We start from the raw sequence: 23,560 nt of genomic DNA, 5'->3' as shown, positions 1-23,560 counted from the left end.
CATTGAGCAAGTTCAGTAACTCACTTATTTTTTAGGTATCAGCGCAACACATAGCGTAGCCAAATGGGGTCACGCACCGGAGTTGAGAAAGTGTTCTTTGTTCTACCAAATACAATTCAGGTGGCTGCTGGGAATTATTAATAAGCATATGCAAATAACCCGGAAGCCGGCAGAGCAGGAGCCGCCGCCGTCCCAGAAGCCTCCGGGAAGCGGCCGCGCTGCGCGGACGTCTTGTTGGTCGCGGGGAGGATGGCGGCGCCGGAGCCGGCGCGTTAGGGCGAGTGCGGGCCGTCTGCTCGGCTGGGCGCTCGGCTGGCCCGGTGAGCGCGGGGCTGCGGAGCCCGGGGGTCAGACGGCTTCCGGACGGCGCCCGCGGCCCCGGAGAGCACGGCCCGGAGAAGGCGGGGCTTCGCGGGTCCGGGGCGGGGCCTGTGGGGTCAGAGGGCGGGTCTGGAGAGCAAAGGGTGCTGGGTACGCGGGCTGGCGCGCGCTGGGCGGGCTCGGGGGTTGTGGCCGAGACTTGAGGGGAAGCATGAGTCCAAGTGGGGGTCGCGGTGAGTTCGGGGAGCTGGGGTTATGAAGGGGGGGCCTAGGCTATTTGGGGGCGGGGCCTAGAGGTTGTAACTCCGGGGGGCGGGGCCTAGCAGTTGTAACTCCTGGGGGCGGGGCCTAGCGGTTGTAACTCCTGGGGGCGGGGCCTGGGCGACTTGGGGCGGGGACTAGAGGGTGTAGCTCCTGAGGGGCGGAAGCTAGAGGCTCTAACTCCCGGGGGCGGGGTCTGGGCTATTTGGGGGCGGGGCCTAGCGGGTGTAACCCCCGGGGGGCGGGGCCTAGCGGTTGTAACTCCTGGGGGCGGAGCCTAGAGGTTATAACTCCTGGGGGCGGGGCCTGGAGGTTGTAGCTCCTGAGGGGCGGAGTCTATAGGTTGTAACTCCCCAGGGGCGGGGCCTGGAGGTTGTAGCTCCCGAGGGCGGAGCCTATAGGTTGTAACTCCGGGGGGCGGGGCCTGGAGGTTGTAGCTCCCTGGGGCCGGAGCCTAGAGGTTGTAACTCCTGGGGGCAGAACCTGGAGGTTGTAGCTCCCGAGAGATTGTGTCTCTTGGGAGTGGGGCCTGGAGAGTGTATCTCCTGAGGGGCGGTGCCTGGGTCGCGTTGGGGGTGGGCATGGGCGTTTGGGGGCGGGGCTTGGGGATCATGTAGGGTTCCTGGGGTGGGATCTGAGGTCTCCAGGGGGCAAGTAGAGTCAGGACCTGGAGAACTTGGTGGGGCAGTCTGGAAAGCAAAAAGTGTTGGGCGGGGCTGGAGGGCTTGGGGGTGGGACCTGGGGGTTGTTTGGGGTCCCTGGGTTGGAGCCCGAGAGTTTAGGCCGGGCTTGGGGGCTCCGGGGGGCAAATTGGGAAAGCAAAGAATGTAGGGGATGGGGATTGAGGGCTTGTGGGCAGGACATTGGTGTTCTGGGGCGAGGCTGGAAGAATAGGGTGCCCTAGGGGTGGTGGTTGAAAGAAATGGGGTAGGTGGTTGTTCCATCTCATTGGGTTTCTGTTGTGGTGAAAGGAAACAACCTATAATTGGGCTGGGCATGTGGAGAGCCACCCGGCCACCCCCAGTAAGCTGCCCACTCCCCACCTGTCTCTCCATCTCAGCCAGAGACAGCACCACCGTGCTCTTGCATGTTTCTGGTAGAGACGGGGGGTCCCACCTCTCCCTGCAGTATCCACTGGCCCCGTCGTTGCCCGCCTGGACTAGTGCAGTCCCCACTGCATCCCCTAGCTGCGCACTCCAGACAGCCAGAAGGGTCTGTTGCAACATAGATGGGTCACGGCCTTCCCAAGGCTCCCACCTCACTCGGGGCACTGCACGGCCTGCCCCATCCCCTCACTCACTCTGCTCCAGCCACTCCGGCCAGCCAGCCACTCTCTGAACACACAGGGCTCCATCCAGCCTCTGGGCCTTTGCACTGGCTGTTCCCACCACCTGGAATGCTCTTTCCTCAGACATCTGCCTGCCTCGCTCCCTCATACCCACGCTCAGTATACTCTCCCTGGTGAGGCCTCCCTGTCACGGCCCCCATACATACACACACACAGACACTCACTAGACACACTCCCTGTGGTCACCTGGCGTCCTGTCCCACACTCGGTGCCCTGCAGGTTCTCCGTGAACGTGGATGACGAGCCAGCCCTCCTCCTTCCCCCAGGAGCTGGTGACTGTTCTCGCCGTGGGAGCCGTGGCAGGCGGGCACCATGGATCTGGCTTACGTCTGCGAGTGGGAAAAATGGCCCAAGAGCACCCACTGCCCGTCGGTGCCCCTGGCCTGTGCCTGGTCCTGCCGAAACCTCATCGCCTTCACCACGGATCTCCGGAATGACGACCAGGGTACGCCCCCGGCCCCCCGACACAGTGTCGTAGCCTGGCCCCCACAGTGCTGCTGTGGGGTCCTCAGGGTCCCCAGGCCTGCCAGGGAGCACCCTCACCGTCCAGGCCCTCCGCTCCTGGGGATGTGACGGCCCCAGCCCCGCAGGGTGCACAGGGCAGCTGTGGTGCGCTCCCACGCCCGGTGCCCGGGGATGCTGGGATCACCCTTCGGGATGGAGTGGGGTGAGGGGCGGGATCCCCAGTCTTCTGGACCAAACATGTCATCGTTCGTCTTTAATGTAGCGTCTAACGTGCATGGCAGTTGCTGTCTTCTCTCCGTCGTCAGAGAAAACCAGAAAAGCACAGAAATTCAGGATAAAGAGAAACAACCAGCCGTTACCTTCCACGGAGAGACGCTCACTGTTAACATTTTGGGGTCATTTTCTTGCAATTCTCTTTTCTGTGTCTCTCTTAAAAACGTGGTCATAGCCGCACTGGTGGCATGGTCACAGGCCCGCTCCGGTCTCCAGGTGGGACATGAGCCTGGTCCTCCATTGCCCCGGGGCATTGGCATGGTTGGCGGCGGCTCTGTGACTTCCTTGCGGGTGGGCCGTCCACTGGCTTCCTCCTTGAGCCGCCTGGTGGTCGGGCGCTTGGGGGCTGTGTCGTTGCTGCTGTGCTGATGGTGCCCTGTTCCCCCACAGACCTGACCCGCATGATCCACATCCTGGACACGGAGCACCCCTGGGACGTGCACTCCGTCAGCTCGGAGCACAGTGAGGCCATCACCTGCCTCGAGTGGGACCAGTCAGGTGAGGGTGGGCCTGGGGTCTGCGCGGCCCGGGGAGACGCCCGTGTGCCCCTCGACCCCGGCTCCCGGAGCAGCATGCTCTGTCTTTCCCCAGGCATGTCCCCAGTGCCCAGAGCTGGGACTCGAACCCTCGACCTGTGGCAAAGCCACTGCTCCTCCCATTCCCCGTGTCCAGAATCATTTCCGGAACATGCCTTGTGCCACTCCCCTGCTCTGTGTCCACCAGGCTGGCTTCTCTGCTGGGGGTTCGTGACTCAGCTTTGCCCCCACAGGCTCCCGGCTCCTGTCCGCTGATGCCGATGGGCAGATCAAGTGCTGGAGCATGGCGGACCACCTCGCCAACAGCTGGGAGAGCCACGTGGGCAGCCTGGTGGAGGGGGACCCCATTGTGGCCCTGTCCTGGCTGCACAACGGTGTGAAGCTGGCACTGCATGTGGAAAAGGTGGGTGTCTGGCCCAAGTGAGCAGGTGTGGCGGACGAGGTTGTTTACCCTGCCCGTCCACCTGCCAGCCTGGCTCCTCTCCCACCACCAGCATCCTCTGGCTTTGGGAGCCCTGGGCCCAGCTCATACCTGCCATCAAGCTGTCACTTAGCACCTTTGTTTTCAGTGGGCACCCATTTAACTGATGGCTGCTGTCCTCGAGGAGTCACCTTTTTAACTGACAGCTGCTGTTCTCAGCTGCCCATTTAACTGATGGCTGCTGTCCTCAGCGAGTCACGTTTTTAACTGATGGCTGCTGTCCTTAGCTGCCCATTTAACTGATGGCTGCTGTCCTCAGTGAGTCACCTTTTTAACTGATGGCTGCTGTCCTCAGTGAGCCTTCCATTTAAGGGGTGGCTGTTCTCTTCAGTGAGCCACCTATTTAAATTGATGGCTGCTGTCCTCAGTGAGCTGCCCATTTAACTGATGGCTGCTGTTCTCAGAACCCAGCCTGTCCTTTAATTCAGTAATATCTCAGAATTTCTCTCTCTGTACCCTGTGATTTGACCTAGCATCGCCGTTAAGAGTGGGAGCCATCTGGGTCAGGGGGCGCCTGAGTTCAAATCAGGAAGTAATCTTTTCTCCTGTCCCTCCCTCAGGGCCCAGTGCGGGGCCCGGGGACGGTCCTGTCAGCGTGTGGCTGCCGTGTGCGCAGCCCGGGCTTCATGCCACCCCGTGAGCGTCTCAGGACGGGCTGCTGTCTCTCTTTTGTAACAGCTTTATTGAGATAAAATTCACACGCCTTACAACTCACCCACTTAAAGTACACAATTAAGCGTTTCGTGTGTGGTGCAGGCATCACCACTAATTCCAGAACATTCTATCACCGCAAAAGAAACCCCATCCCAAATGCAGCCCCCACCTGTTTTTGTCAGCGGAATCTTATTGGCAGCAGCTTCTGCGTTACAAACACAGAGGACGAGCCAGGTAGTCACAACAGGACCACCTGGCCCTCAAAGCTGAAAATGTGGGGTGTCCGACCCCTTACGGAAAAAGGTTGCTGACTCATTCTACATGTGTTTAGTCATTGAATCCTCACCGTGGACCTCTGAGGTCCAGACGGGGAGACCGAGGGTCAGAGAGACTCACATCTCACAGTGCTGAAGTGGCCCAGGCAGGATTTGAACTCAAGTCCACGGTGTCGTGCGTTCTGCCCTGTTGCCCCTCCGTGTTTCTGTGGATGCGACTTTCAGAAGAGGGGTTGTTGGGTCACAAAAGGCAGACCCTGAAGGGCTGGTCGGGGCGTCTCTTCCTGATCCCTGGCTCCCCCTCCCCTGCAGTCGGGTGCCTCCAGCTTCGGGGAGAAGTTCTCCCGCGTCAAGTTCTCGCCGTCGCTCACGCTGTTCGGCGGCAAGCCCATGGAGGGCTGGATCGCGGTGACGGTCAGTGGCCTGGTGACCGTGTCCCTGCTCAAGCCCAGCGGGCAGGTGCTCACGTCGACGGAGAGCCTGTGCCGGCTGCGCGGCCGCGTGGCCTTGGCCGACATCGCCTTCACGGGTGGCGGCAATATCGTGGTGGCCACGGCGGACGGCAGCAGTGCGTCCCCGGTGCAGTTCTACAAGGTGTGCGTGAGCGTGGTCAGCGAGAAGTGCCGCATCGACACCGAGATCCTGCCCTCGCTCTTCATGCGCTGCACCACTGACCTCAACCGCAGGGACAAGTTCCCCGCCATCACACACCTCAAGTTCCTGGCCCGCGACATGTCGGAGCAGGTGAGCCCTGGCCGCCGCCCTCCTCGCCTCATGTCCTGGGGTCAGAAGTCCTGAATCCAGGTTCGGGCAGGGCTGTCCTCCCCGAGGCTCCAGGGAGAACCGTCTCCTGCCTGTTCCAGCTTCTAGAGGCGCCGCGTCCTGGGCTCGGGGCCCCTTCCTCCGTCTGCACAGCCCGCAGCACAGCATCTCCCGTCTCTCTCTGCCTCTGACCCTCCTCCCTCTGATGAGGACCCTGTGATGACACTGGGCCCCCGGGAATCCAGGGTCATCCCCCATCCCAGGGGCCTCAACTTAATCCCACCTGCAAAGTCCTCTCTGCCATGTGAGGTGACACGTCCACAGGTCCTGGGACTAGGATGGGGTCATCTGGGGCCGTTGTTCAGCGGTCATCCCGGTTCCCATTGTAACCGCGCATCAATAGGGCCCCAGATCCCCCCAGGGAGGGCGCCGTCGGGTGACATTTGCCATTCTGGCTCGGCGCCCCTCACGAGAGGCATGTGGCCGGCAGTGGGCCTGGGTTCGAATCCACGACGGCATGAGGTGGGAGCCGTGGACGACCGAGGAGAGGGGGCCAGGCTGGAGCCGGGCTTGGAGCCGGCGCCCTCACCAAGCTGCCGCCCGCAGGTGCTCCTGTGCGCGTCCAGCCAGACGAGCAGCATCGTGGAGTGCTGGTCGCTGCGGAAGGAGGGGCTCCCCGTGAACAACATCTTCCAGCAGATCTCCCCCGTGGGTGAGTCTCCTGGGGGTGCCGCCCCGCCCTCCCGGGTACTTGGTCTTCAGTTCGGGGAGCGCAGAGCCGGTCTGCACGCTCCTGCTGGCTGCCTCGTTCCCTCTGCAAACCTGCTGAGGTGGCTGCTGCTGTCCTTCCTGTCCTGCAGAGGAGAACCAAGGCTCAGAGAGGCCACCTGGCCGCCCACAGGCACCCAGCAGGCGACGCCTGACCACCTCACATGAACACCTCCTGCGAGGAGCGTGTGCTGGTTGAGGGAACAGCAGTGCAAAGGTCCTGGGGCATGAGGCTAGGAGCTGGAGTGAACTGAGCAAGGGGGCAGCAGGCTGTGGAGCAGGGCCGGGAGTTCACGCAGCCGCGTGGGCTCCAGGGAGGCACGTAATTCTAAAAACCACAGAATCCTCCAGAAACCCAGGTTTAGAGTGAGGAAACCCGGGCTCAGAGGGCTTACTTGCGCTTGCCAAGAGCACGCCCCCCAGCTCCCCTCCACTCCCCTGTCCTCACCCCCAGAGCTGAGGGCGGCCCCACCGTGGCTCAGAGTGGCCCGCAGACCCTTCCCCAAGGCTGTCGCCCCCCCCCCCCCCCGACAGACCCTGGATGCGCCTGTAATGACTGGGAAGCCAGAAAAGCCACTTATTTCAGCCGCTGAGCTCAGGGATAACCCCCCGCCCCCCCGCCCCCTCCCCCCCCCGCAGGCGCAGGTGCGGCTGCCCCCGGCTGATTCGCACTAATGGGCCCTGGAGCGGTGGGCCGTGCGGGGGGTGCTCTTGAAGCCGCTAATGGGGCCGTGTCAGGAGGCCCCCCCACGGCTCCAGCCCCCCGCGGGCTGGTTACATAAGCTGCCCACCGTGGCTGCGCAGTAATTCAGCGTGAAGACGGCCACCGCCACACTCTCCCTGGGCCCCGCGCCCTGAGTGAGCTGGTGGCCGGCGGCTGGCATGACCCCAGGGTGGGCAGGGCTGCGGGGCTGCACTGGGGCCTCTGCCCAAGCTCACCTGCTGACCGGCCCCGGGCGGCCTTGGCCGTCGCTGTCACAGAGTGATTGGGCGATGGTCGGAAGGAAGGGAGGGTGTGACTTTCCGGACACGGCGCTGGCCGCACACGCTCCCTGGACGTCCGTGGGGGTTGTTACTGCGAAGCTCTGTTGCATGTCGTCCCTGTTGGATACTAAATTCCACTGTGACCTCAGGCAGTCCTGGTCCTCTCTGGGCCTCAGTTTCCCCCTGGGGGACGTGCTGGCTGAGTTGCCCTTGCTGGGCTTGTAGCAGGTTTATGAGCCGTGACGAGTGTCCAGGGCCAAGCTGTAAGGCAGAAAGGTGGAGAGAGGAGCTGTGTGAGTCAGCTTTGCCGCGTAACAAAGCAGCCCCGAGCTCAGCTCAGAGCCACAGCCCCGCTCCTCCTGCTGCGCGTGCCTGCCATCAGCCTCCGGGGCGGCTTGGGCTGCTGACCGTCAGCCGGGCGCCTGTTCTCCTCCTGCAGCACACAGCCTCTCTGTCTAGCCTGGGCTCGCCTTGGGGTCCCAGGCGCACAAGTATGGTCGAACCTCTGCTCACATCACGTGTGCCAGTGCCCGTCAGCCCAGCCCAGATTCACGGAGACACCCCACCTCGTGTGGGGGGCTTGATCATCACACTGAGGGTGGGGCAGGGAGGGATGGATCTGTAGCCATTCGCCCGTCCAGCTCAAGCCTTATTGGGTGGGAGAGCAGGGTACCACCCAGACCTCTGAGGTCGTAAGGGACAGAAAACCCCACATGAGCTGGCTGAGTCTCGAGGGGGTTTCGGGGTTGGTTGGTGGGCAGCAGGGTCAGGGGTGGCATTCCATTTCTTGGTGTGTTGGCTCCATCCAGGGGGCAGGGGCCCCCCACTGCCGCCAGCTGACCCCCTCCTGGCTCAGGGAAGGCCGGCCTCGAGTGGTGTGCCCGTCTGACCCAGCGGCCGGCGAGGGCATGGGGCAGGCACTCTGCATGGCTAGGGCAGGGCCTCTGAGGTGGGCAGGCGCAGGCGGGCCCGGCGTTTCCTGCAGGGTCCAGTCAGTTTCGTCTTCACCCCATTGCCGTCTGTCCTTCCCCCCTTTCAGTTGGCGACAAGCAGCCCATGATTCTCAAATGGCGGATCCTGTCGGCCACCAACGACCTGGACCGCGTGTCTGCCGTGGCGCTGCCCAAGCTGCCCATCTCGCTCACCAACACTGACCTGAAGGTGGCCAGTGACACCCAGTTCTACCCCGGCCTTGGTACGGTGGGCTCAGAACTTGGGGCTCAGGTCGTAGGGCCATGGGGGCCTCTCCTGGCCTCGTGTCAGGTCCCTGTGAGGGAGTGGGCCCCGCTCTCAGGACCCGATAAGCTCAAAGGGCTGTGAGGCTGGCTGACCAAAAGCTGCGCTCCTTAATATGTCAAGAGCTGTGAGAAGCCGGTAAGGGAGGTGGGGAACGTGGGGCAGACTTTCCAGGGAAGTGGCGCCCCTGTTGGAGCAGCTGAGATGGCGATCCTGGGTTCCGTCCCAGAGTCTGTGACCACAAGCCAGTCAGGCCAACAGGCAGCCCCCAGCCTGCCCCCCGTCCATCAGGAGCGTTGGGCTCTCAGAGCCCTTGACCTCCCTGACCGTTCCCGCCATGAGGCCTTTCGTGTGCTCCCAGCCCTGGGGCCTCTGTGTCTACTGTCCCCTCTGCCTAGATGGCCGTCCACCTTGTGGACGGAAGTTGTGTGTCTGCTCACGTCGGCAGAACCTAGAGCCAGCTGTGAGGGAGTGTGGAGATGTCGCCTGAGTGGCGGCTGCTGGCTCCATGATGCTCGGAGGCTGTTACCAAGGAAGTGGGGGGCGGTGGTTGGGGAGCCGACCGGACGCCTGGTGGTCTGTCGGTGGCTCTGGGCTCACACCCCTCCCCAGGACAGCCACTCTCCATCATCCAGAGCCCGGCGGGCCTTCAGCCGCCTGTGGGCGTGTTCCAGGCTCTTCCCAGAGTGCAGCTGACCCCGTGTGTGCCCCCCAGGGCTGGCCCTGGCCTTCCACGACGGCAGCGTCCACATCGTGCACCGGCTCTCGCTGCAGACCATGGCCATCTTCTACAGCTCCGCCACACCACGCTCCGTGGACGAGCCAGCCATCAAGCGCCCTCGGGCCACGGGCCCCGCCGTCCACTTTAAGGCCATGCAGCTCTCCTGGACCTCCCTGGCCCTCGTGGGCATCGACAACCACGGGAAGGTGAGCACTGTCTGGTGCTTCTGAGCCGCCCGCATGGTGGGACAGACTGAGGAGGTGGCCCTTTGGTGAGGAAGACCAGGTGTAGCTTCCCCACTGTCCCTGCCCTTCAATGGCAAGTCATTTATCTCCAAGCCTGAGGTGCTGCATCTGTGGCGCCTTGCTGTTACTGGGGGAGGCCCGGAGAAGAGGCCCCATGTGACCTCTGTGTAGTAGGTGCTCAGGCAGGATGGGTGCCCTTCATGTCCAAGAAGCGCTGGAAGAAGACTTGGGGACACCTGTGAGGCCTCAGGTGAGCCCACCTGTGAGGCCTCCATGGCCAGGTGCACGGCAGTGCCCGGGAACCCCTGCCTTCCTGTGCCCAGTGGATTGTCCTTGGGCTGGCGGGAAGGGGTTAGTACACACTCACACTCACACGTGTCCACACATTGCACACATAGTGTGTCCACACACACGTCCACACACATGCTCTCTCACGCTTGCTTTCACACACACTCACATCCACGCACGTTCACCTTCACACGCTCGCTCATATTGACTCACGCACATTCACACTCGCACTCTGAAGACTTCCCCACTCACATGCGCATGCCCACGCACGCCAGCTCTCTCCACGTGCCCGCGTGCATTGCTGGGCCCTCCGAGCATGAGCGGGGAGCAGCCCCCTCCCTGTCCCCCGTTGCCCTGGAGGAAACTGGCTCGCGCAGGTCCCCGTCGGGGCACCTGCTGTGCAGTCCTCTCCCGTTCCCTGCGTCCTTGGCGTGTCCGCAGGGTGGCCTTGCCAGTGGGCCATCCAGCACCTCTCCTGTGCGATGGTCCAGCTTCTCTGGAGACCATGTCTCACTTTTGACCTGAGTGGATTCACATCCCTCATGTAACCAAAGAGACAGGACCGGCCACCCCAGAGTGCCCCGCAGTGCAGGGAGGCCTTCAGCCTGTTCTGGGAAACCTGGTGCCCGTGGCCCAGTGAGCACACTTAGTGCATCCACACGGCGGGCTCTGACGACAGACCACCCACCCGGGAGGCAGAACAGCGAGGCCCAGGGAGGGAACGCCAGGCACCCGGAGCCCAGACCACGTCTGGCCTCAGAGCCCAGGCCGGGGCCCCCCGTGGCTTCACCGGCCTGTCCCCGCTCTCCGGCAGCTGAGCATGCTCCGCATCTCGCCCTCCATGGGCCACGCGCTGGAGGTGCACCTGGCCCTGCGGCACCTGCTTTTCCTGCTGGAGTACTGCATGGTGACCGGCTACGACTGGTGGGACATCCTGCTGCACGTGCAGCCCGGCATGGTGCAGAGCCTGGTGGAGAAGCTGCACGAGGAGTACACACGCCAGAACGCCGCCCTGCAGCAGGTAGACCACGCAGGGCCCGTTCACACCGCCCGCACACCAGCATCACACTGTGGCGTCGTGCACACGCTCCTCCTCCTCCAGTCCAGTTCACCCTACAGCTCCATGCACGCTCCTCTCTCTCAGGCCTGTTCACACCGCAGCAGCGTGCACACTCCCTCCTCCCCAGTCAGGCCTCACGCTGCAGAGCCGCTCCCAGCTTGAGCTCCGGCCTCACAGTGAGGCAGGTGCCGATTCTGCCACGGGAGGGTGAGGCCCAGAGAGGTTCAGCGGCTCGCCGCAGCCTGCCCAGCCCCCTCACGCTCTCCCGCCTGCCACACGCTTTGGCAGATGCCTCTTCCCGGGCCCCCCGGGCCGTGTCCCTGCCCACCTGCCGCCCGCTCACACTGTCTGCTCCCAGGTGCTGTCCACGCGGATCCTGGCCATGAAGGCCTCGCTCTGCAAGCTGTCACCCTGCACGGTGACCCGCGTGTGCGACTACCATGCCAAGCTCTTCCTCATCGCCATCAGCTCCACGCTCAAGTCACTGCTGCGCCCGCACCTGCTCAACACGCCTGACAAGAGTCCCGGTGACCGGCTGACCGAGATCTGCGCCAAGATCACCGATGTCGGTGGGTCCCGGTCCCTCCCACCCCGCTGCCCTCCCTGTGGCCTCACACAGAACGTGGCTTCTTCCCGTCCCCGTCTGACCCTGACCACACAGACCTGCGATAGCTGAGCTGACGGTTTGCAGGAGCATCCTAAATTCCATCAAGGGGTGTCCCCGGGCGTCTGATACATGCCAGGCGTGGGAGGGGCACCTGAGGGAGGTGGCCGTGTCCTGGCCCTCACAGGGCTCGCCCTGGAGCTGGGGATAGATGCTCACCAGAGGGGAACCAGGGATGAGTCATGCTGGTCCAGTCAGCTGGGCGGGGTCTGGGGAATGGTGTCCCTGCAGGAAGGAACCGCCTGTGTAGAGGCCTGGGGGCTGCAGAGGAGCTGAAGGGTGCCTGGCACAGGTGGCCCGAGGGGCGGGTGTGTGGTTCCGAGAGCCGGTGGTGGACACTCAGATCCCCTCGATCCAGCCCCTTCCCTCCAGGTCCCCAGCACAGCTGTGCTCACCCCCATTTGCTGTTCATGGCATTGGGGTCACCCCGTGCAGGGCCCAGGTCACAGTGGGTGCTGGTGGAGGGTCTGAGGACCAAAGCTGGGTCGGCCTGTGCGCACATGTGAGTCCCAAGCGCCCCTGACTGCCCGCGTCCTTCCAGACATCGACAAGGTCATGATCAACCTCAAGACGGAGGAGTTTGTCCTGGACATGAACACGCTCCAGGCGCTGCAGCAGCTCCTGCAGTGGGTGGGCGACTTCGTGCTCTACCTGCTGGCCAGCCTGCCCAACCAGGTGCGCCGGGCTGCCCTCCCTGAGCCCCGCCTCCGAGGCCCCGGCCCCGCCCCACCTGAAGCCACGCCTCCCTGAAGCCCCACCTCCCGGCCCTGGCTCCACAGCCTCGCCCCTGCAGCCACGCCTCCCAGGCCCCACCCCGAAGCCCCGCCCCTCCCTGGCCCCCGAAGCCCCGCCTTCTTGGCCACGCCCCTCCTGATACCCCCCTCCCCGGCCCCGCCCCTCCAACCTCCCAGGACCTCCTGAGGTTTTAGGATGCTGCACACGCTTAAGCACCCAGTATGGCTGCCTCTCCCCACAGGGCTCCCCGCTGCGACCAGGCCACAGCTTCCTACGGGATGGCACCTCGCTGGGCATGCTGCGTGAGCTGATGGTCGTCATCCGCATCTGGGGCCTGCTGAAGCCCAGCTGCCTGCCTGTGTACACGGCCACCTCAGACACCCAGGACAGCATGTCCCTGCTCTTCCGTCTGCTCACCAAGCTCTGGATCTGCTGTAAGACACTCAGCTCTCTGCTCCATCCCCCCACCAAAATACAAGCGCTGGCTGAGCGCCCCCCACCAGAATGTGAGCTCACACAGGTTGCACCAGCTCTGACTTGGTCCCTGCTGTTTCCCCAGCACCCAGCACAGGTCCAAGCTTGGTGTGGTGTTCATGAGACATCAGCCATTATTAGCCTCCTGTTGGCTTGTCGTGTGTCACTAGGTTATATATTTCTGGGGTGAGGTTCTGTCATTCTTGCACCCCTGATGCGGGGGAGGGTACCTGGTTCTCACTGCGTGCTTGTTAAATGAATGAGCGGGTCCCCTTACAGAGGGGGAGACAGAGGCCAGAGAAGGGGAAGGAGCGTCCCAGGGCTGCCCAGGAGGTCCGGGCAGAGCTGGGCCCGAACCCGGTCTTTGAGGGCCCCAGGGCCCTCTGGGCAGGGCCGAGCGCGACGTCCGTGGTCCCCTCCCACAGGCCGCGATGAGGGCCCCACGAGCGAGCCGGACGAGGCGCTGGTCGACGAGTGCTGCCTGCTGCCCAGCCAGCTGCTCATCCCCAGCCTGGACTGGCTGCCCGTCAGCGACGGCCTCGTCAGCCGCCTGCAACCCAAGCAGCCCCTGCGCCTGCATTTTGGCAAGGCGCCCGCTCTGCCTGGCAGTGCCACCACCCTGCAGCTGGACGGCCTCGTCAGGTGTGTGCCCGGCGTGGCCTCGGGGCCTTTGTGGCCCTGCCTTCTGGAAGGTTCTCCCAAAGCCTACCTGACTCCCCCCTTCATGCCTCTGCCTCAGGGCCTTTGCACGTGCTGTGCCTGCTATTCCTTTCTGGGCTTGACCTGAGCGCTGCCCCAAGACTCCCCTCACTGAGCCCTTGGACCCCCCGTCTCCCAGCACCCTTTCACTTCCCTCCATCCAGCCACCTCCGTCTTTCCTGGTTGGTGCACTTGGTGATCTGTGTCATGTCATCTTCCCTCTGCTCTGTCACTGGCGTGGCGTGCCCACATGGCTGACCTTGGTTACTGGGGCTGTGGCTCCCCCAGAGGTCAAGCTGATTCTTGACCTCTGTGAGTCTCTCTGTGGCACAGACCAGCTGGTGTGGTCCGAGGCCCCAGGTGAACAGGACACTCTCACGAGCACCCTGTTCCTAGGGCTCAGAGGTGACCCCCAGTGCAGTCAGGGAGACCTTTCTGTGGAGTGTGCGGGGTCTGGACAGTCCAAACCCACCGCCTCGCCCTTAGTGCCCCGCAGCACCATTTGGGGGGGTCGCGTCCCCATTTTACAGATGAGTAAGCCGACCTCGGTTCCCGGCAGGAAGAGGCTGGGCCGGGATCTGAACCCAGGCTGCGTCGGGCTCCCCCCCAGCTCAGGTCTCATCTGATGGAGAAACGCACGAATCCCCTGTGAATTTGGGTTGAGATTTCAGAAAACAGACGAGCCAGGGAAGAAAGTGGACGTCTGTGGGGCCCCGCTTCTCGGGACACTGGTCTGAGCGGTGGGCACTGGGACCTTCTGGTGTTTTCTGTCCTGTCTCTGGTGGGGAGAACCACCGAGGGCCTCGGTCGTGTGTGGGTTTCAGGGAAACGTGAAAAGAGGAGGCTGTGAACTCTCTGGGGAACTTTCAAATGTGTTGAGTGCGAGTGTGACGAGCCGTCCCCTCTGGTATGTGAGTGTGCACATGTATGTGTGTATTGCCTGTGCACACGTGTGTGTGTGCACGCACGCGTGTACATGTGTGGACCCCTGAGCCTCTTGTGCTCTCCCCTCGTGCGCAGGGCGCCGGGCCAGCCCAAGATCGACCACCTGCGGAGGCTGCACCTGGGCGCCTACCCGACGGAGGAGTGCAAGGCCTGCACCAGGTGAGCCCGCGGACCCCTCCGCCTGCGGCTAACGCTCCCGCTCCACCCCCCGCGGGCCTGATTCCCCCTGTGAACGCGCCTCCCTCGTGGGAGCTCCAGGCGGTCTCTGCAGAGCCAGGGCTGCCCCGGGGGGTCCCGCACGTCCCGTCCTGGGCGTCCACGGTGAGCCGTGCCAGGCGCAGCCCTCGCCTGCCCTCGGGCGCTCCGCAGAGGTCAGGGAGCCGCCACGCGGTGTGCAGCCAGGCCCTGTGCTGGCACTTTGCAGATGTGGCCAGATTGCTGCCAAACACCCCCAGATGTGGGTGCTGGCTCCCGCTAGGGAGTGGCCAAGCCGGGACGGGGACCCCAGCCCCTCCTCTGTCCACTCAGGGAGGTGAGGGGGCGGCACTGAGCCGGGATGGATGTAGAGGAGTCAGCTTCACGTGGGGGGCCGTGTAGGGAACAGCATTCTTGGCGGGGAGACAGCATGTGCAAAGGCCCCGTGGCAGGTGGGAGCGGCCCCACCCAGCGCCCCTCGCCCGGGTCTGCCCGCAGGTGTGGCTGCGTCACCATGCTGAAGTCGCCCAACAAGACAACAGCTGTGAAGCAGTGGGAACAGCGCTGGATCAAGAACTGCCTGTGCGGGGGGCTCTGGCGGCGGATGCCCCTCAGCTACCCCTGAGCAGCCCTGGGCCCTGTAACGGAGTCCCGGTGGGCTTCACAGGAAGGCCACGCCGTCCCCGCGCCGGGGACAGGTCATCCCGCACACCCAGGCCTTCATTGGGTGCGTCAACACAGCCGTCCTCGCAGTGCGGCTTTCGGGGCCTCGTCAGTGCCCTGTCCTCCGAGGGGCAGGGCCGACACAGCTGAAGCCTCACACTGGTGCCCCCTCGGCCCAGCAGGCGCCACGCTCCCCCTAATGGCAGATCCCGCAGGGGGCCCACTGCGCGCCGGCCGTGCCAGGTGGTGACTGAGACAGAGCGGCCGGCCCCGGGTCTCAGCTCAAGCAGGGCTACGGCCACGGCCACCCTCCCGGGTCCCTGGCGCCCGGGGCCCCTCTGGATGCCGGGGTCCAGGACGGCCGGGCGCCCGTCCTTTAATACATTCCGTGTGAACCTGTCGGGCGTCCGGCGGGCGCTGCTGGTGACGCCCACTGGGGCTGTGTCTCCTGGGCCTGTGGACGCCGTGCAGGGCAGGCCCCATAAACGTCCCGCTGGGTGGCGGGCGTCCTGTCGGTATCCGGGTCCTACCCTGCAGCCCGCTCCGTGTGGTCCCTCACCTCCCCCCCATCACGTGGATCTGGTCTCTGTGCCCGTGTGTTGCTCTCTTGCTCTGTCAGCATTTATTGAGCGCCTAGTGTATGCCATGCATGGGGCCCTGCGGGGAGCAGCGGCTGGGCCTGGTGGGCTGCTCCCCGCCACCCTGCCACCCCGTGGACAGTGGGTTTCTGTCCGTGCGCCTGTCCCCCGCGGCTCTGCCTCTGTCTGGCGCCCCCCCCCCACCGTGGCCTCCAGACTTGCGCCTCCTGTGAAGCAGTAATTGGTTCTTGTTTTCCTTCTGGAAGGCTCGGGGAGGGCGGCCGGCGGGCGCCTGCGGGAGATCAACTCTGTGCCGCCTGACTGCACTGGCTCGGGGGCCTTCAGGGGTGGCGGGGGCCGAGTGCGTGGGAGGCCAGGGGTGACAGCCTGCCCACTGTGGCCGCAGGGCTCGGGCGTCCGTGTCCTGCTGTCCGAGCCGGGCTTCCTGCGGGGACTCGGAGCTTCTGCGCCAGCAGAGAGGGAGGGGGGGCCCGAGCGCAGCCTCCCCGGGCCAGCGCTCGCTGCCCGGCGGCCGGAGCCATGGTGCGCCAGGGGAGGGGACTGTCCGTGTGACCTGCAGGCTCCGGGCGGTGCCGGGGGTGGGGACAGGGCTTCCCCCTGGAGGCCGGTTTCGGGGTCCTTCCCACCCCTGCCTCCGCCGAAGCCCGGCCTCCCGTTGCCCGTCTGACCGGTTCCCAGTGCCTGCCTTCCTCCCGTCACTCCCGTTGCCCGTCTGACCGGTTCCCAGTGCCTGCCTTCCTCCCGTCACCCCGGGTCTCTAACAGGGAGTCGTCTCAGAGATGTGAGCCTGTCTCCCCGCATTCCGGTTTCTTGGGTCACGGTTAAATTTGGCGGTTTCACAACACGGCCGCGGAGTCCTGACCCCCGTCGAGAGGAGGGGTGCGTGCCCCCCGATGGGGGCCCGGCCTGTGGCCACCCAGCCTGTGCAGCGCGAGTGGCGCGTGTGACTTCCGCGGGTGGGGGGAGGCCACCATGGTCCTCGTCTCTGAGCCCAGGCACTGGCGTGAGTGAGACGCCCCCGGGTGACTCCAGCCCCGCGGTTTGGGCACCCAGACACGGCAGAGCGGGGACGAGTCACCCAGTGTGCCCTGAGGTCTGAGTTACATCGACGGGTGGACGGTGGCTCCGTGTCGCTTGCTTTGGGCTGGTCTGTTGCGCAGCAGTAGACGACCAGAAGGTTCTGTGAGTTGCTGGGAGGACAGGAGCCCGATGGGACCAAACGTGCCTGGCTGTCCGGAAGCATCCGGCTCACCCGGGGCAGGATGGGGGTGGGCCGAGGCAGGGGGCCCTGCTGGAATGTTCTGTGGGGTGAGGGGGGTTTTGTGGATCGTGATGTTCCGTTGTCCCCGTCCTGTCCCCCACCAGGGGCGTCCTGACACCCGTGTGTCCCCACAGTTCCCACCTCTGGGGTCGACAACAGCAGTGTTATTGTCACACGAGGAAGCGTTCTGTTGAATTCCCCATCTCTTTAGAGCCAGAGACGCTGGCCCCGTGTCAGATGAGGGAACCAAGGCCAAGAGTCTCAGACTCAGAAGACGCGGGCGCACACCCTGGGTTTAGTGCCACGACGCTCCCCCGCCTCTCGCCTCCCGCCACTCATTCCCCACCTCCTCCTCCTAAACCATCTCCTCCAGAACCTTCCGTGGCTCCCAGTGACCACACGATGGGGGTGAAAATGCCCAGCGGGTCGTAGAGTCAGAGGAGGCGGGTCAGCCGTGGACCCCCACGTCCACCCACTGCCCCAGCCCCAGGCCCCGTCCTCCGGGAGTAGAAGCAGGGAGCTGTGCCTGGGGGCGGCCCCTGACTTCTCCTCAGCGAGTGGGGTCCGGTCTGCCGTCCAGGGCCACAGCGCAGGACCCACCCTCCCTGCACACGTCAGGCATTCCTGGCCCTCCCCGTGGCTCGGGGTCACTCCACTGTCCCCGCCCAGTGGCAGGCTGACGACTTACTAACATGGAGAACCCATCTGTCTGCGGGGAAGTTGCTGGAAGAGGCCCTGCAGGGCCAAAGGGCTCTCGTCCAAGAGCTGCTGAGTCCCCCTCAGGGCGAACGCCATTACCAGCCCTCCCCCAGCCTGTGCCCGAAGTCCTTGCCCTGGTTCTGTTGGGCAAACCCCCGGACCCTCCCCCTCCACCCACCTCACCAGGCCGCCCCCGTGCCCTCAGCCTTGAGTCTGGGCCCCCCAGGGTCGGGGGTGAAACGCGGGTGCCGGGCGGATCTGAGTCTCGGATGACAGTGGACTGAATCTGTCCCAGTGTCACAGGGGGCGTTATACACAGGGTTGGTGTTGCTGCAGTTCCCGCCTCATTGGACATCCGGTGTTTTCATTTGCTATGTCTGGTCATCCACTGGTGTGCCCCCCCCCCCAAGCCTGGATCCCTTCAGAGCCGCCCCTGGCGGCCTTCCATTCCGGAAATACCTGTGGAGTGAACGACCTTTGATGCTGGACACCCAGCAGTCCTGTGCCCTACCCCATCTTAAATGTGCACGACACCTTGAATTACACACGGAGTTCATGAGCATGCCGAGCCTGTCGTCAGGACGCCTGCGTGAGGTGTGCCCGTGCTGCGGTCTGTCTGACCGAGCTCCTGCGGGTGAGGCGGGGTATTGCTCTGTCCACGCGCCCGGCCAGAGCCAGGCACGCGGGAGGTGCTCGACCTGTGCTTACATATGAAGGACTCCAAGGAGGACGCTCCGTAGTAGAAACACAAACCCCCGCAGGTTCCAATTCCAACTTCTCAGTCCCCAGTGGGGCTCATGCCTTCACCTCGCAGACCCTCAGTCTCTTTTTCCACGAGAGGGGGTCATGAGCCCCCTTTGTGGAATAGGCTTAAGACCTGGAGCCCGGTAGGTGCTGGGCCTCCGCGGGGTCCCCCGTCCAGGTGGGAGAAAGGGCACAGGGCCTTGGGGTCTGGCTTCTGCCCTCTGCCACCTCCCTGCCGTTGCCCAGAAGGGTAAACTGAGACCTAGGAGGGCAGTGAGGCACGCGGACCCCTCCATCAGTGTGGCTGCTGGGGGACACCCGTCAACCTTCCTCATTCTGTGGAGCTCGCAGCCCCTAGAGATGGCCTCAACGCAAGCGCCGTGGCTCTGGACCTCAGGAGAGTCACACGGCCTCTCTCAGCCTGTTTCCCCATTTGGACACGGGTTCTAAGAACCCAACTCCAGAGTGTCGCTGTGTCCTTAAGTCTTAGCCCAGAGCGGGGTCTTGCACACAGTAGGCCCTCACGTTCCGCTTGGGAAGCGAAAGGAGAGCTGAACATCGGCCGGGCCAAGAAGGGACCCCCCCCCACGGGCCCCTCCCTGGGCCTCGGGTCGCCTCTGCAACCTCCAGGGAAGAGCCAGGGCGCCGCCGTGTGGCCGCGGCGTGGGGAACGCCCGCAGCTCCAGCCCGGGGAGGGCGTCGGGTCTCCGGGCTTCTGTCCCCAGGCCCCTCCGCCCCCGGTCACTTCCCGGCAGCGCACTACCGGCGCACGCGCTTTCCTTTTCGGATTCCCGCCCCCCGGGTCTGGCGCGGCTCCGCGATGCTCCGCGTGCAGCGTGCTCAATGAAGGCTGACCGGATGCAGGACTACAAGATTTTATTGCTCAGCCCGTGGCCGCCGCCCCTCGGGTCCCCCTCAGGCTGCCGCGCCCCCGGCCATCACGCCTTCGATCCAGGCCGCGTAGCTCGCCACGCGCGTGTAGATGCCGGGCTTTTTGGGGTTGCCGCAGATGCGCGAGCCCGAGGTGACGATGCCCTCGACCACGCCCCCGCACACCAGCGGGCCCCCGGAGTCGCCCTGCGTTGGGGGGCAGTGAGGGGAGGGCCGTCAGGGTGGGCGCAGGGCCCCGCAGGCCCCGTGGCCTCCAGGTCCCGCTCCGGTTCCGCTGCCGCTGCAATTCCGCTCCTCCCTCCAGCCCCAATCTGCTTCCTGGCTCGTCAATCTCCCCAGGCCCCGCCCACCAAGCCCCGCCTCCCGGCCCCGCCCCACCCTCTGTCCCAGGCCTGTCTTGTCTCGGCGTCAACCCGCTCCTCTTACCTTGCGCCACTCCTGACCCTCTCCAGGCTCGGGCCCTGCACCTCATCTGCACCCTCTTCTGTATGGCACCTCTCCTCCCAGCCCTGCCTGACCTCAGGCCAGTCCCTCCCTGGGCCTGTCCCTGTCATTGACCCCCCCATCTCAGCCCCTCATCTTCCTGAGGCCACGCCCACTCATCTAGACCCGTATAACCCGCCCATCTGTTGGCCCCGCCCTCTGCATGTCCCGCTCCTCGCCGGCTCCGCCCCCTCGGTTGGCCCCGCCCCTTTCTGTTGACATGCCCCTTCTGTTGGCCCCGCCCTACACATGCGCTGTTCCTCACCAGCCCCGCCCTCTCAGTGCCCCACCACTCCTGGCCCCGCCCCTCTTGGCCCCGCCCCCTCTGTTGGCTCTGTCCTCGTTCACGTCCTGCCCCTGCCAACCCCAACGCCTTCTGGCCTCGCCCACCCGCGTGCCCCGCCGCACACTCTGTGTGCCCCACCCCTGGCTCGGACCCGCCCCTTCTCTCAGCTCCGCCCCTCTTGGCCCCGCCCATCACGCGTGCCCCACCCCTCTCCTGGCCCGCCCCAAGCCCCGCCCGCCCCGCCCTTCTCTCAGCCCCGCCCCTCTCCGGGCCCCGCCCTCCTCCGCACGCCCCGCCCTTCTCTCGGCCCCGCCCCTCTCTGGGCCCCGCCTTCCTTCGCACGCCCCGCCCTTCTCTCGGCCCCGCCCCTCTCTGGGCCCCGCCTTCCTTCGCACGCCCCGCCCTTCTCTCGGCCCCGCCCCTCTCCGGGCCCCGCCCTCCTCCGCACGCCCCGCCCTTCTCTAGGCCCCATCCCTCTCCGGGCCCCGCCCCTCCCCCCACGCCCCGCCCTTCTCTCGGCCCCGCCCCTCTCCGGGCCCCGCCCTCTTCCCGCACGCCCCGCCCCGCCCGCGCACCTTGCAGGTGTCTCTGCGGTTGCTTTCCGCGCACATCATGCGCTCAGTGATGGTGCCGTCGTGGTAGGTGCGCAGGTTGCAGGTGGCGCGGTCGATCACCCGCAGGAGCAAGTGCTGCAGGCGGTCGGGCCGCCGGCCGGTGTGGCTGACCACGCCCCAGCCGGCCACGTCGCAGAGCGTGCCGGCCGCCACGTCGCGGTCCTCGTGCTGCCAGCGCAGGGGCTGCACCGCGGGGCCCAGCACGGCCTCCTCAGACAGCTGGGGGAGGGGGGCGGCGTCAGGGCCGGGGGCGGTGGGGGCCCCAGCGCAGCAGGAGGGACCGCGGTGAGACTCGGGGGCATGGGGCGGTGGGGGCCCCAGCACAGCAGGAGGCACCGCGGTGAGACTCGGGGGGATGGGGCGGGGGGGTGGCCGGGGTCCCCAGTGCAGCAGGAGGGACCGCGGTGAGACTCGGGGGGATGGGGCGGGGGGCCGGGGTCCCCAGTGCAGCAGGAGGGACCGCGGCTGGACTCGGGGGGATGGGGCGGGGGGGTGGCCGGGGTCCCCAGCACAGCAGGAGGCACCGCGGTGAGACTCGGGGGGATGGGGCGGGGGGCCGGGGTCCCCAGTGCAGCAGGAGGGACCGCGGCTGGACTCGGGGGGATGGGGCGGGCGGGCCGGGGTCCCGGGGGCAGCAAGGGGCGCCGCGGCGGGGCCAGGCCCACCTGCAGCAGGAGGAGGTCGTGGTCGTTGGTGTCCGGCCGGCTGTCCGGGTGCGGCACCGCGCGGAGCACGTCGTACAGGCGCTTCGAGGGCTCGGGCTGCGACAGGGAGTGCGCGCCCAGGAGCACCTGCACCTTCCCGCCGGCCCTGGGGGAGTCCAAGCGGGTCAGAGCCGGTCTCCCCATCCACCCTCCCCCCGGACCCGCACCGGGTCCCCACCCTGTACTCCCGCGCGCCCGCACTCACGCGTCCTCCAGGCAGTGCGCGGCGCTCAGCACCCACTGCGCCGCCACCAGGAAGCCCCCGCACACGTGCTTGCCGGCCACCTGCACCGACGCCATGTAGGGCCGCGCGTGCGCCTCGGCCTCCTGGCCGCGCAGGATCCGGCCGCGGGGCTGCGCCGCTGGGGGCGGCAGGGGGCGCGAGGGCTTCCGGGTGACTGCAGCCCAGCCCTCGGATGCCCCTTCCCCACCCAGGCCGCCCCAGCCCTCAGACCTGAAATTCCATCCCTGGGATCCCCCGCCCAGTCTCAAATCTGGGGGCCAGGGAGGAGTGCCAGAGGAGACAGAGGCAATAGGGCGTGGTGGGGTCTGGAGCCAATTCCCTCCCTACACACCGCCCTAAGGGCTTCAAGTTAAACAGGAGAAGAGTGGGGTGACCAAACCCAACCCTCCCGCCGTGGTTTCACCCCGGACCCCCGTTTCCCACCATAGACCCTCAGACCCTTGTTGTGGGGGGGGGGAGTGCAGGATGCTCATGCATCAGGGTTCTGAGAATTTCTTGACTTTCAGAGCCTTCCGCTCTCATGGACCCTGCCGCTCCTCCTGCCCACCGAATGGGGCTGGGGGACAGTCTTGTTTGGCAGAGGGGGACCCCTGGCTGACCACCCTGCAGGCGGGTGGCCCCCCGGCTATCCCTGCCATCCCAGGTCCACTCACCACATAGGGCCACGCCCAGGAGGACCAGAGCCGCCAGGTGCCCGGTGTGGCCTGCCATGATGCCGCTGTGGCCTCACACTGGCCCAGGCGGGGCCCCGGGGGTGCTTTTATCAGAGCGGAGAGGGGCGGGCGGCTCCCACAAGCCCCATGGTCCGAGGGGCAGCGGCCCAGCAGGGGAAAGGGGAACCTTGTGTCCCGCCCACTCCTGCGGGTTTTCTCCTGGGGGACTTTGCGCCAAGAGTCGTTGGCCCCCGGGGATGCCTCCCGCCTCTGCGCACCCGGCCCAGGGCTGGCCCCAGAGTGGGGAGCAGACCCTCAGGATGGGCAGGGGGCAGAGCCGGACCCACCCCAGCCCCCAGCCCCTGCTCCCCAGGGGGCCCTGAGGTTTCGCAACAGCAGCTAGAGGCCATAGTTTATAAACAACCATTTCCTCATGCGTTCGCTCCTCCCTTTGTTTTCTTCCTCCTCCAACTTGGACAGGAGGTCGGGTGGGGGTGGGAGAAAGGTCGCCTGACACCCTTGTCCCCGTGGCTGTGGCTCTGGGGCCTGACACCCCAACAACAGTATTGGAAAGTTGTCGTGTAGGGGGGCAGCGGGGAAGATGAGGAAATTCAAATGGAAAGTTCAGGGTCCACCTTCAGGTGTGGCTTGATCCAGGCACCTAAAAAATGTCAGGTCTCTGCCTCTGGTTTCTACTTTCCTCCTTGATGGCTTTTCTCCTCACCAGGCTCCCCTACTCTGTCCCCCGGGGCCCCAGACTCAGCCTAGCGGCTCTGTGGGCCTCCTCAAATTCCCCATCACTCCAGCCAGTGTCTCAAGGCCACCTCTAGTTGGCCGAGCTTGGACCGCACACCCCCTCCCAAACCAGGCACTGGGGGCAGGGGATGGCGGGTTCTCATGAGTGGACCCCGGCTCACACAGCCCTCAGTAAGGGGGGGATGCTGGCTCAACCCCTCAGGAACCTACAGGGGAAGGTGCTGGGACCAGCAGGGTCGGGGGACCTCGACGTCCCCAGTGGGAACCGTGCGTGATACTTTCCCCTCTATTTCTTTTCCCTTCCAGGCAGACGATTTCATACACGCAGAGGAAAATAGAAAATAACACAGCAAACGTGATTTCCTAACTAACACGTTTCCTCGTTAAAATCAGAAACTGAACAAACAGCCGTGGGGATGCGGAGTCCGGGTTATGTAAGAGGGGACAATTATGAAATTACAACAAAACCTGGAGGCCACCCAGCGAGACCGGCCGGTTCACTAAACAACCCTGAGTGTCCCCAGATGCCGCTGACGTGGAGAGACCGCCAGGCGCCAAGGTCTGTGGGGGAGG

At 65.3% G+C, this 23,560-nt stretch overlaps 2 protein-coding genes across 4 annotated transcripts; one reads left to right on the top strand and one right to left on the bottom strand.

Moving 5' to 3' along the window:
• Nucleotides 1-222: 222 nt before the first annotated feature.
• MED16 (mediator complex subunit 16) lies at nt 223-15,815 on the top strand. Of its 3 annotated transcripts, none has more exons than XM_058537737.1 (15): nt 223-320; nt 2,197-2,375; nt 3,059-3,166; nt 3,438-3,607; nt 4,927-5,358; nt 5,983-6,088; nt 8,168-8,323; nt 9,080-9,291; nt 10,433-10,639; nt 11,037-11,247; nt 11,884-12,017; nt 12,319-12,511; nt 12,977-13,193; nt 14,271-14,354; nt 14,889-15,815. In XM_058537737.1, the coding sequence occupies exons 2-15, from the start codon at nt 2,243-2,245 to the stop codon at nt 15,013-15,015; spliced, it is 2,490 nt and encodes an 829-aa protein (XP_058393720.1). In that variant the 5' UTR covers nt 223-320; nt 2,197-2,242; the 3' UTR covers nt 15,016-15,815. The 3 variants fall into 3 exon arrangements, with proteins under 3 accessions (XP_058393720.1, XP_058393721.1, XP_058393722.1); XM_058537738.1 differs by having other exon boundaries at nt 239-320; nt 2,150-2,375; XM_058537739.1 differs by lacking the exon at nt 223-320 and adding an exon at nt 536-554.
• A 3,400-nt stretch (nt 15,816-19,215) lies between these two features.
• CFD (complement factor D) lies at nt 19,216-22,313 on the bottom strand. Its single transcript, XM_058537779.1, has 5 exons — nt 22,232-22,313; nt 21,540-21,696; nt 21,296-21,440; nt 20,592-20,849; nt 19,216-19,433 (listed from the first exon to the last, which is right to left on the bottom strand). The coding sequence occupies exons 1-5, from the start codon at nt 22,287-22,289 to the stop codon at nt 19,272-19,274; spliced, it is 780 nt and encodes a 259-aa protein (XP_058393762.1). The 5' UTR covers nt 22,290-22,313; the 3' UTR covers nt 19,216-19,271.
• Between the last annotated feature and the right edge of the window lie 1,247 nt (nt 22,314-23,560).

The sequence above is a fragment of the Diceros bicornis genome, unplaced genomic scaffold, assembly GCF_020826845.1.
Source record: "Diceros bicornis minor isolate mBicDic1 unplaced genomic scaffold, mDicBic1.mat.cur scaffold_67_ctg1, whole genome shotgun sequence".
NCBI classification, from domain to species: domain Eukaryota; kingdom Metazoa; phylum Chordata; class Mammalia; order Perissodactyla; family Rhinocerotidae; genus Diceros; species Diceros bicornis.
This window is presented reverse-complemented; position numbering and strand designations above follow the sequence as displayed.

Excerpts from the sequence above, each read along its gene's own strand:
- MED16 (XM_058537737.1), top strand. The coding sequence starts at position 2,243 with ATGGATCTGGCTTACGTCTGCGAGTGGGAAAAATGGCCCAAGAGCACC. Across the intron at positions 3,608-4,926 it reads TGGCACTGCATGTGGAAAAG|TCGGGTGCCTCCAGCTTCGG; the intron begins GTGGGTGTCTGG and ends CCTCCCCTGCAG. Across the intron at positions 10,640-11,036 it reads AGAACGCCGCCCTGCAGCAG|GTGCTGTCCACGCGGATCCT; the intron begins GTAGACCACGCA and ends GTCTGCTCCCAG.
- CFD (XM_058537779.1), bottom strand. The coding sequence starts at position 22,289 with ATGGCAGGCCACACCGGGCACCTGGCGGCTCTGGTCCTCCTGGGCGTG. Across the intron at positions 21,697-22,231 it reads CCTGGGCGTGGCCCTATGTG|CGGCGCAGCCCCGCGGCCGG; the intron begins GTGAGTGGACCT and ends TGCCGCCCCCAG. Across the intron at positions 19,434-20,591 it reads ACCGCAGAGACACCTGCAAG|GGCGACTCCGGGGGCCCGCT; the intron begins GTGCGCGGGCGG and ends CCCCCAACGCAG.